A 12,978-nucleotide genomic window follows, 5' to 3' on the forward strand; every position below is an offset into this window, starting at 1 on the left:
GGATTAACACGTAGCGCTAATGTTTATTTACTGGGTAGATACAGAAAGGATTCGCATTGACAACTATACAGTTAATCATTAATTCGTCTCACGCATCCTCCGGTACCTTTTGTACTTCTGCCAAGTTCTGCCACGGCGAATGGCAAAACGGCAGTAATCTGCCAACAACACTAGAAACGGGCCAACTTGAAATATCCCACATAAATGTTTCGTCTAGTCGCTATTAGCAACATGATGTTGGCCGTCCCTGACGTGGTGCTGCCACTGTATGAGTACCTTTGGGCAGAACCAGATCTGCCACACGGTTGATATAAATTGAATGGCAAGTTTCACAGATCCCAAGTTCAAACTTGAAAACAATCGCCCCGTCTACATGAGTACTTAATCCTGAGACTTGAAAACTAAAGCAACTTAGACGACATATCTATTGCATTTAGTTCTTCCTGGACGTGCCACTATCAGCACCTTTGCGCACACCACAACCAAACTGTATGGCGAGCGATTTCTCGGCAATGAGGGCCATCACTGATATATATACACTGCTAGACATCATGAAGATCCAGTTCATTTACTACCTTGCCATCCTTATCGCTGCCATCGGGGTGAATGCAGCTGCTCCTACTGGTTCATGCATTTATCAGTGCCAAGCGGCTCCTATAGAACCCATGTACTGTCAAGAAGGTTACCACGTCGCCTGGGATAGCACCCTAGGATGCAACATCTGCTGCGTCAATGAATAGTTAGTTAGACTCTTAGTAGCCATCGAGTTTGTACAGATGATGCTTTTTACGTTTATCTGGTTACTTATCAAAGCATTCGATGGCATTTGCGTCCTCTGAAGGCATGCGCACGCTTTAGACCTTCGCGATTGTGTACTATCACTTACTACACCTCCGTGACGGTCCATTGTTTTCGTGAGTCACACTCATGTCATGAATAGTAACAGCCAGTCACACCCACCGAATTCACAGTCCGTTCGGCAGATGTTAAGAAGTTCGTGAGCAACTGATTAGGGACGCTACTAGTAAGTCTGTGAGCTACAGTACGTACGGAGAATTAGTATATAGAATCATTAAATGAATTTTTTTTAACACTGTGTAAAATGATGCTGAGGGCTCGGGAATGTAGTGTGTTGATGTAGGTATTGATACATACTAGCACTAGGTGGATTGTCAAGTCTGTGACTTGAATGTGGGGTTGAGCGCGTGGTTGACTCGAATTTGAAGCTGCCGACGCTGTAACTACTACTGACGGCACTCGCTCATTTGCCCCCAAGAAGTCCCACAAATCTTGGCTGACTGGCGCACTCAGGATTTCCTGCAAGATAATCTCTAATTCGTCCTGTCAGTTCCATCATTGTCCCATCTCTGGGTAGCGAAAGAGCGCTGGCAATAGTGATGAGGTCGTCTCTGGATTGCAGCTGCAATGAAACGTGCTGTTAAATTTAATGTCTGACGTTGGCAGCCATAGCAGGTGACACCAATCTGTGATTTTTGCTGCTGTCACGCTAAAAACACGATCTCCACCATTTCTCAGCAGATTTATTTCGTTTCACTTGGAATATGCTAGTATAGTGTGTAGAGTATACTCAGTGAAGTAGCTAAGTAATGACTTTGAAATTGAGTGCTGTAGACAAAAATCACGAAATAGTGGACCATCACGGAGGTGTAGTAAGTGATAGTATGTAATATGTATCACTCAGGTGGATCGCTTCTTGGACCCGTACCAAGTGGCACCCCAAAAAGGACCCCGGAACTCAAATTCCAACACTGCGCCTCACAGCGCACTCAACGCCTCAAGGCGCCACCAAACCTTCAGCTATCCTCTACCATTACCCATTAACTAATATCACCTAGATTATAGGCACCTGCCACCAGCCAAGCAGCACCAATGGCCCCAAGCGGTGCCCCCAGCCCGACTCCAACGGCTCCCATGGGCATCACAACCAGAACAAGCTGGAAAACAACAGCCAGTAAACCTTTGCTGTCGTTCAGTAAGAGCCTGGAAGACCACGCTATAGGCACCGGGACTCAAACTGACATCAACAGCACTGCAACAGCAAGAAAACTCCTCACCACCCATGGCCTCACCATCCCAGTAGCAGGAAATGCACTCAAAGAGATCACGGCAGCCCTATTTGAACTGAGCTTGACCCCTAACACAGGAGCCACCCTCACAGAAATACTACGGTCCTTTGCATTCATCCTCCACGAGGACAGCCAAACCTGTGGCATAAACAACATACTAACCAAAGTCGACTCACTAATCAAAAACCCAATTGAAAAACTAGAAAACAACGTCAAGGCACTAACACAACTCGTAGAAATGCAGAAGACAACCATGGAAGAAACGGTAAAAGAGGTACACAATCAAATGAATATGTCCCCAGAAGGAATAGAGAAAGCACTAGAATCAGCGATCCAAAAGACTAACCAACAATCAAGGCTGCAAACAGAGCTCAGAGGGTCTGAAGGACCTAGAACTTATGCAGATGCGATCAAAGCAGGAACTCCTGCTCAACTGACCAAAATTCTTGCCCGCAATGAAGCTCAAACACGTCAAATACTCATCGACAGAAGATCCCTCCTGTCCCCCAATTCTCTCAGAGACCTAACGGAGTCCCAGCTGGTCACAAAGGCGTCCATGGCCCTAGAACTAATGACTCAACAGAACATCAAATACCCACAAGACCTCTCCTTTGTTTCAGCAAGAAGGCTCCCGCATGGAGGAATTCTCCACGAACTCAACACCAAGGAGTCAGCTGAATGGTTCAACACCCCCGCCAACAAGAGTAACTTTCTAGAATTCTATGGTACTAACGTAACAATCAAAGACAGATCCTTCCACATTCTAATGGAAAACGTACCAATCTCATTCGTCCCCAACAACCCAGCAGCTTTAGTGGACATAGAGAAAAAGGCCGGCCTCCCACAGCACACCATAACCAAAGCCAGGTACATCAAACCAATAGAACACCGCAATCCCAACCAACAAACAGCCCACATCGCCATCACTTTCACCACAAAGGTAGGAGCTAACCAAGCAATCAGATTCAGCCTGTCAGTCGATGGAAAGAAAGTTTATGGACATAAACTACTCCTGGAACCGACCAGATGTCTAAGATGCCACTCTTTTGACGGCAACCACCTAGCAACAGACTGCCAACAAGAAAAAGACACCTGCGGAACATGCGGAGAGGACCACTGCACCAACACCTGTTCAGTCACAGATCCAACACTGTACTATTGCATTAATTGCAAAGAACATGGACATGCCACATGGAGCAGGGACTGTCCAACCTTCGTCAAGAAATGGGAGGCTCACAAGGACAGAAACGCGGAGAATAAGTATATTTACTTCCCCACCGAAGACCCACTAACCTGGGAAACACTCCCTGAAGCCTACTCAAACTGGGAAGACGCTCCTCCCCCAAACTTTACTAATGAAACTCCTCCCACACAGCAGAACACCAGATATCCCCCACCTCAACGAAACCGACAAGAAAGATGCACAGTAGACACCGACCACCGCAACAACCCTCCTTCACACCTCAGAAACCCCAACAACATACCGCTGGGACCCAAGACTCAAATGCAAACTTGACTCACCGACAACTGGCCAAACCTCACCCAGAAAACACAGCAACAACAACAACCTCACGACACCCGCAACACCTTCTCATCCCCAACCCCATCTGACAAGGGCTCCTCAAGATACTGGTCACCAACGCCACTGCCAATCGAAGACATACTAATCCCAGACAGATCAGCACTTACCACAGGATGGAACTAATGACGGACAACCCTAACAACAACGCACTGTGGGACGACCTCAGAATCTGGCAACAAAACCTTCGAAAGTCATCTCATGCCTGGGAGCACATGTTAAGGAACCTCAATGCTAACAAATACAACATAGCATGCATCCAAGAACCTTTTCTAAACCCTGTCAACCTAGCTAACACATCAAACCTCAGAGCTTACTGGGACATAATATACCCCACGGATCACAACAATACACCCGACCACACCCAAGTAATCATCCTCATAAATAAGTGTCTCTCGAAAAACAACTGGCACATTGTACCAATTAAATCACCGAATGTAATGGCTCTCAAACTCACAGGCCCATTCGGAAAGGTGCATATATACAACATATATAATCCATGCGACAGTGATCGCACAATACACTTTCTTGAAAGGCACATGGCCACAGAACACAATACGCACAGAACCGCTCAAGGCGGACAACAATACACAACAGAACATATAATATGGTTAGGTGACTTCAATCACCACCACCCCATGTGGGAGATGCCTCATAATGGCCACTTATTCACTGCAGCCAACCTAGATGCGGTGGGCCTGTTAATAAATCTAATATCTATATATAACCTTGTACAGATACTCCCACCAGCGATAGCCACCTTAGAAGCCTCGAACACCAAAAACCTCACCCGACCAGACAATGTCTTCTGCACCCCAGGACTCGCGAACAACATCATAAGCTGCAAGGTAGAATATCACCTCTGACCAGTCGTAACGGACCACCTCCCAGTAGTTAGTATATTTGACCTCTGACCAGAATGCTCACCGCCTATCCCCAGATACAACTACCATCAAGTCAACTGGGAAGAATTCGAAGACAAACTAGCCACACGCCTCAGTCGCAACCCATGCCGACTAATTCAACAAAGCTTTCGCCGACCTCACCAACGCCATAGAAGAAATGGCCACAAAATGTGTACCAAAATCACAACCGTCCCCATACTCAAAGCGCTGGTGGTCCAAAACCTTAGACAAGGAACGCAAAGCTGTACACAAATTGGCACACAAATCTCACGCCAAACTTGCAAGACGACAGGACCCGATACACGAGGAATACAGAGTAGCTAGGAACAAATTCTTGGAAAGTATGAGAAAAGCAAAGGAGGAACACTGGACAGAATGGCTCAAATCGCTAACACTAATGGACATGTGGTCCTTTCACAGATATGCAGCAAGCAACTCAATAGACCAAATACACACCTGCATCAAGACACTTCAGGATCCAACAGCCAACCCAGGAAACATGACGCAAGACAACGCAAGGAAGAGCGAATTGCTCTATGAGGTATTTTTCCGCCCCCCACCAGCTAACGATTATCTAGACCCAGACTACAAATACCCCCCTCCAGTGTGCGAGTTCTCCCCGATCACAAACCAGCAAGTCCACAGAGCAATCAAGCGCCTCTCCCCATACAAGGCACCAGGACCGAATGCCATAAGTAATGTAGTTTTCACAAAGAACGCGCACCTATCAGTACCGTACATGGCACCAATCTTCCGAGCAACCTTTTCACTAGGCATCTACCCAGACAGATGGAAGCAATCTACAACAATCATTCTGAGGAAACCCGGCCAGCCAGACTACAGCACTCCAAAAGTGTACCGACCAATAACGCTACTCGACACCATGGCTAAGATCCTTTCATCTTGTGTAGCCGATGATCTGACATTCATTTCAGAACAACACAACCTACTCCCTTCCACCCATTTTGGAGGCAGACCAGGCCAATCCACCTCAGACTCGCTACACCTGTTCAGCCAAGTTCATCACAGACTCCTGGGCCTCCAAGAACAAATTCGTCTCCATGCTCTTCCTAGATGTCAAGGCCACATTCCCGAGCGTGGTCGTGAGCAGACTACTCCACAACCTATGGACAGCGGGCATCCCAAAGGAATACACAGAATGGTACGACAGACGACTTAACGGCTGCAACACACGCCTCGTCTTTGACGACTTTCAATCTGACCCATTCAATGTTCGAGGAGATGTCGACCAGGGATGCCCACTATCACCGCTAGGCTTCATATTCTACAACTCAGACGTACTAAGAGTAGCTAACACACAGACCCGCAGTGGAGAGCTCAGCTTAGGTTTCCTCGACGATGTCGCTCTGGCAGCAAACAGAAAAATGTACGATGAAGCACATGGCAAGCTCACCCACATGATGGAAAAGGAAAACGGCACTCTCGAATGGAGCAGAACACACCACACTGAGTTTGAGCTAGATAAAACCGCACTCATCTTCCTGACCAAGCAACACATACCAGATGAAAACGACCTCCGCAAGACTGTCTCCCCCCCCCTCCCCCCCCCAACCCATAGTCATCCAAGGACACACCATCCACCCATCAAAGTCCCACAAGTTCCTAGGAGTAATCATAGATCAAGACCTCAACTTCAAGGAACACGCCGCTGTAAGGATTACCAATCATCTGAAGACGGAGATAGCCATCTCAACACTTACCTTGACCACCATCAGCATGCCGCCAACAACGATCTCAACTCTGTATTCTCAGGCACTCTCAACCCTCAGCTGCCTTTTGTCACTATTCTCAGTTCACCGTTCCCAATTCCATCAAAAACATAATCATTCATATTGCCACTCTCTTAATATTTCCTACTCTGTCTCTGTGCTCTACCTTACCCTGTCAGGCGCAACACCACATCCCTTCTGCCCCCATTTTCACCTGATCATTCATATCCGAGGACCCTTAGTATTTGAGGTATATAATGGCCATGCACATTCACGACTGTTGAGGCAATAAAATCCACTCATTCAAGTCACTTCGTTTTGCACTCATTCATTTCAGTCTATCTCTCATATATTAATCTCAGATTCGTATTCACGTCTTGGTCTCCACACCCCTCTTGAACTTGCAGTGAGAGCCCCGTCGGTTCTTACATATTGGAGCCCACCGCAAGGGGTGTGTTTCAGATCCTTGACCTACCATAGCGCACTCCATATCCACGCTGACTCACATTGGCAACCATCGCGCCATCGGCCCCTCAGGCTCCATCCCTCAACAAGATCCCATAACACCGACAAACCCAGCTCCCTATCAAATCTGTCATAGAGTAGACTCGGATGACGACGACGACGCCATTGATGATGAGAATCCATTTGCACCAGACTGACCATAGACCATCATATCCTACCGCACCCTTATCACAGCTGTCATTTAACTTTCAGCAGCCCCAGCCCTTCTTTCTGAGACCCGCCATCTTCACCAACAACAGAGCTCGAGTCACGACGCAGCCAACGGTAGCCATGTCTCATGTACTCCAAGGCATAGGCGCCATGCCCAGTCCTAACTCTAGCAAAGCGCCGCTGTTCAATGGCAAGACATCAGAACTGTTGGAGTTCTTCGAGATGTTTGAGGATCTCACCTCTACTTACAGTCTATCCAGTGCTGATAAGTGTAAGAGTCTAGTGTGATACGTGGATCTCGCTACCAAGCATTTTTGGATAACACTTACGGGCTACGAGAGTCGCGAATACAGCACTTTCAAAAGGAGCATCCTAGGCCAGTATCCAGGTGCTAGCAAGGGGCAGCGCTATACTGTTCGCGAGCTCGAACACATTGTCGTTAACCAAGCTGACAGCGACATCAATACAGAGAAGGAGCTAATGCAGTACTATAGTCAATTTCGTGCTGTCGCTGTCTGGCTTGTCACCAACAACAAGATCTCAGGACGTGATTGTGATAAGTACTTTTGGCAGGGGTTACCAGTCCATGCTCATCGTCAGATTCTTCAATGACTCGAGCTCAAGGATCCGGACTTCAACCGAAACGAGCCGGCACACTTTGAAAAGGTTGTAGAGGCAGGTCGTCATGTTTTCTCTGACGAAGCCTTTGATGCCGAGTTCAATGACCCCATTACTCTTCGCATCCAGTCCATTAGAGATTGCCACGCTCCTCCCACAGCTATGAGCAACCGACGAATGAAGGATCATCCAGCATATGACTCAGATGATGACAATGAGCCTCGTGATGCTCCACGAGAAGTGCAAACAAAGACTGTCCGCTTCACGCAGCCTCAAGCACCCATTCACGCTGCACAGAAGTCAACAATGGATGAGGTTGATGCACTCGCACAGCAGATGCACAGTCTCGATATCGGAGATGTCAATTACTCAGCATGTTACACTCGGCTTGTTTGCCTTGCTCCTGCTGCTGCTAATGCTTGGGCTGCTCCTTGCACCCGCCAACTTTGCAACAACATGTCAGCAGCTCCTCCAATACCTTCCAGTGCCCCTCTTCTCCCAGCACAGTGTGTATTCTGTGGACAGCCTCACTATCTTTGTGTTTGTCCCACAGCTGCTGAATATCTTCGCACAAAATGCATCATCCGCAAAAATCTCTTCCTTCTCAATCCGGATGGCTCGCACATTCAACGACAAGGCATTGAGAACCTGCAGCAAGCTGTAGATAGGCACACCCAATCCATTGCATTGTCAACTCCATCTTCGCACATGTCCCCAGGCTCAAACATTCCCTCCAGTGCCTTCATATCCGAGAGCTACTTCCTTCAGTGTACTCAAATCGCGGAGAATCATGCCACAGTCACGACAGTCGAGGACAATGGCTCAGGCACAAATACTCTTGCCATCACTTGTTCAAAGGCAAAAAACGCGGTACTTGATAGCGCAGATACAGCACCATCACGGGAAAAGTCAAAGGAGGCTGCTGGCTCGTCATCCAGCTCCCATGCTCGCAAACAAACTTGGTCCGTCGAAATCTTGCCTTCAGATATTCCTCTCGCACCCCTAAAGAAAGCTCCAGCCTATGTCTATGAATCAAAAGCAGCCACTCCAGAAGCAGCCTCTTGCATCTACCAAAGCATGCTCAGTACTCTGGTTCCTAATATCACAATTGCTGACCTTCTCACAATTAGTCCGGATCTTTGTAGGGAAGCTGTAGAGCATTGCCGAACTCATTGAGTAGCCTCGTCACCAGCCACCATTCTTACTGCTGCTAGCACCATTTTGCCACCTCGAATTGAGCATGCCACACCACTTCGCAAGCTTAAGGTCACCATCAACGGCATTCACATGGAAATGGCCTTGCTTGACGAAGGCTTGGAGCTCGTTGTCATTAGAGAGGATGTTTGGAAGAAGACTCAAGCCCCAATCAATAAGGATATCCGCATGTGCATGCAGACTGAAAACGGAAGCTCACAGGACATGTCCAGGTGTCTTGAGATGCTCGAAATTGATGTTGACAGTATCAAAACATGGGCACACGCTTATGTCATAGTGGATGCTCCTTATCACTTGCTTTTAGGACGACCGTGGCAGCGTCTCGTTCGATTATCGAAGTCGGAGACGTTGGAGATGGTTTATGTCACAGTTCATGATCCCACAGACATCACACAAGTTCGAACCTGCACTACATTCCCTCGCCCTCCGCCACATTTAGACACACTCATGCTCACAGCAGCAGCCTTCAGTAGCTCATCACCAACTTCATTCCCTCCTCCTGCCGTTTTGCACATGACAGCCAGTCCTCTTGCTGAATGCTTGTTACAGGAAGCCTTTGACTATGACCCCATTCATCGAGTCTTCGCTTACAAGAAAGTTGCCAATTGAGTCAAGCCTGTGGCTACAACCATGCCTGCACATGCTCGTATTGTTCTTCGTTTCCCCGAAGATCCCCTTATATCCCTTCCTGCAGTTTCTCCGAACCCCCCAGATTTTATTTCCAGTTCTCGCCTCACTACGGAACACATTGACGACCTCAGCATATTTCAGAACTCATTCCTATGGCCTGAGGAGTGAAAATTAGTGGCACACATTTTATCTCTCAATGAGTTAGTGCTAGTGTGGGATGAGACGGAGAAAGGACACTTCCGCGACAATTATTTTCTGCTGGTTATTATTCCAACCATAGAGCACACTCCCTGGGTGCACCATCAGCCACCTATCCCACCAGGAATCCACAATGAAGTCACTGCCCTCATCAAGTCGAAAATCGCATCAGGAATCTATGAACCATCAAACAGCTCTTACCAATCAAGTTGGTTTTGTGTTGCGAAGAAGAATGGCTCAATCTGTATCGTCCACAACCTCCAGCCGTTAAATTCCATCACTGTCAAAGATGCTGCCACCCTTCCTTATGTCGAGCTATTTGCAGAACAATCAGCCAGACGCTCAATTTATACCATGATGGACCTGTTTGTTGGCTTTGATCATCGTGCCTTAGCCAAAGAATCTCGTGATTTAACCACATTCCAAACTCCCCTTGGCACATTTCGGCTCACAGCATTACCTATGGAATGGACAGATTCTCCCACAGTCTTTCAAAATGATGTGGCATTCATTCTTCAGCACGAAATCGACATTGCCCCAAACTTTCAAGATGATGTCAATGTTCTCGGCCCTCGCACATGATACGAACTCTTAGACAGCCCAGGCATGTTTGTAACAATTCCTGAAAATTCCAGCATTTGGCGATTCGTTTGGGAACACTGCTTAGACGTGAATAGAGTTTTACACCATCTTAGGCATGCAGGAGCCACAGTATCGGCAAAGAAGCTTTTCATTTGCGTGCCTGAGGTTATTGTTGTTGGACAGCACTGCACTTATGATGGACGCATTCCAGATGACTCAAAGGTTGCCAAAATTCAGAATTGGCCTCCTTGCTCAACTTGCTCCGAAGTTCGTGGATTTCTCGGCACTGCAGGTACTATTCGTAATTGGATAAAGAATTATGCCTTCATTGCATGACCGCTTACCAATCTCACACGCAATATGGTACCTTTCATTTGGGATGAAAACACACAGATGGCCATGGACACCCTCAAAAACGCTATCATCAATTCCCCTGCCATTTGACCAATCGACTACCATAGTCCTAATTCCGTCATTCTTGCTGTTGACTCATCCCATATCGCTTGCAGCTGGATTTTACTTCAGCTTGACAATGAAAATCATTGACGACCCTCTCGCTTCGGTTCTATTACATGGAATGACCAAGAATCACGCTATTCTCAAGCGAAGATTGAACTCTATGGCTTATTTCGCGCCCTCAAAGCCACGAAGGTCTGGATCATTTGGATCAAGAATTTTGTTGTTGAAGTCGACACAAAGTACATTAAAGGCATGCTCAACAATCCTGATATTCAACCAAACGCAGCCGTAAACCGATGGATCGCAGGAATCTTGTTGTTCAACTTCACACTCAAACATGTTTCAGGATCCAAGCACACTGGGCCTGATGGCCTATCGCAGTCGTCGTCGCGCACTGGAAGATGAAGACTTTGACGAAGAAGACTCAGAAGAGGTCGAAGAGTGGATAGACGAGGTGCTTAGCTATGGGATATGGATGGTGTTGGATTCTTGCAATGGAAGTCTTGGGATGATGACGAGGGCACAGGTTTTTGTTTCCGCCGAAGCCGACCCAAACACTGACCTTGAACTCCCATGCAACGAAGACTCCAAACAGCGTGACAATGACCTTTGGGCCATTCAACACTATCTCGAGATGCTTGCACTGCCTTCGGGTATGCAGCTCTCTAATTGCACTCGTTTTCTTAAACGGGCTGCACAATTTTTTGTTCATAACAAACGACTTTGGTGTTGTGATTCTGCAGGACGTCACCAACTCATCATTTTCCAGCTCGATTGTGCTTGAATTCTCCATGAAACCCACGACAATCTCGGTCACAAAGGATTTTACTCTACTCGATGAACTATTGCTGACCGTTTCTGGTGGCCAACTCTTGATCACGACCTCTTGTGGTATCTCAAAACATGCCATCAATGTCAACTTCGTTCCGTTGAAAAAGTTGTCCTTCCTCCGACTGTCTCAATTCTGGCTCCTCTATTTCGAAAAGCTTACACTGACTCTATGCATATGCTGACTTCTCATGGATACTCGTACATTGTTCAAGCTCATTGCTCGTTAACAGCATGGCCTGAATGGCGAATGCTATGGAAGGAGACTGGTCGCACTCTTGGGGCATTTATTTTTGAAGAGTTGTTGTGTCATTGGGGAGGAGTTGAGGAAATTGTTACTGACAATGGAACACCGTTTGTGGCTGCACTCGACTGGCTCGTGACGAAATATCACATCCTGTCACATTCGTATTTCGGCCTACAACTCGAAGGCAAATGGTATTGTTGGATGCTCACATAGAACAATTCAGTGACTCACTTGTTAAAGCCTGTCATGGAGACATCACACAATGGCCAGCCATTGTGCCCCACATATTCTGGGCTGATCGTGTCACCACTCATAAATCCACAGGGCATACACCATTCTACATGGCTCATGGCGTTGAACCATTACTTCCCTTCGACATCACAGAAGCGACCTTCCTTATGCCCGAAATCACCAGTTCCATCTCCACTCACAAGCTCCTTGCTGTTTGAGCACAGGCAACTTGCCAAACAAGATGAGGATCTTGCACGCATTCACGAATGCATCCTAGCGAGCTGTTACGCCTCCGTCAAAGACTTTGAGCACCATTTTTCGAACACCATCACTAACCGAAGCTTCAAACCTGGCGAGCTCGTACTAGTCCTCAACAAAAAGATTGAGCCTGCATCCAATGTGAAGTGTAAACCACATTACTTCGGTCCCATGGTTGTTGTCTCGCGAAACATGAATGGTGCTTATCATCTCGCCAAAGTCGACGGCTTGATTTCAAAGCTCAAATTTGCCGTGTTTCGTCTCATTCCTTACCATTCCCGCTCGCCAACCAGGCTCAAAGTCACTCAGCTCATTGACAGAGACGCAATCGCAGGACTACCAGACTCGTTCGACATATAGATTTGTTGAAGGGATCAACCGAGGACGGTTGATATCTGTAGTTGGGGGGAGGTGTAAGGATTACCAATCATCTGAAGACGGAGATAGCCGTCTCAACGCTTACCTTGACCACCATCAGCACGCCGCCAACAACGATCTCAACTCTGTATTCTCAGGCACTCTCAACCCTCAGCTGCCTTTTGTCACTATTCTCAGTTCGCCATTCCCAATTCCATCAAAAACATAATCATTCATATTGCCACTCTCTTAATATTTCCTACTCTGTCTCTGTGCTCTACCTTACCCTGTCAGGCGCAACACCACATCCCTTCTGCCCCCATTTTCACCTAATCATTCATACCCGAGGACCCTTAGCATTTGAGGTATATAATGGCCA

At 47.2% G+C, this 12,978-nt stretch overlaps 2 protein-coding genes across 2 annotated transcripts; both read left to right on the forward strand.

Annotated features, from left to right (window-relative positions):
* Nucleotides 1–1,890: 1,890 nt before the first annotated feature.
* On the forward strand, nucleotides 1,891–3,603 carry EDB93DRAFT_1254897 (uncharacterized protein; the record flags this gene model as incomplete). Its single annotated transcript, XM_041453698.1, has 1 exon — nucleotides 1,891–3,603. The coding sequence occupies one exon, from the start codon at nucleotides 1,891–1,893 to the stop codon at nucleotides 3,601–3,603; it is 1,713 nt and encodes a 570-aa protein (XP_041303053.1).
* Nucleotides 3,604–3,830: 227 nt separating this feature from the next.
* On the forward strand, nucleotides 3,831–4,190 carry EDB93DRAFT_1068221 (uncharacterized protein; the record flags this gene model as incomplete). Its single annotated transcript, XM_041444934.1, has 1 exon — nucleotides 3,831–4,190. A coding segment is annotated over one exon (360 nt), but the record flags the coding sequence as incomplete, so codon positions are not given.
* Nucleotides 4,191–12,978: the final 8,788 nt, after the last annotated feature.

This window comes from Suillus bovinus (assembly GCF_016758785.1).
Source record: "Suillus bovinus strain UH-Sbo-P2 chromosome Unknown EDB93scaffold_82, whole genome shotgun sequence".
In the NCBI taxonomy this organism is placed as follows: Eukaryota; Fungi; Basidiomycota; class Agaricomycetes; order Boletales; family Suillaceae; genus Suillus; species Suillus bovinus.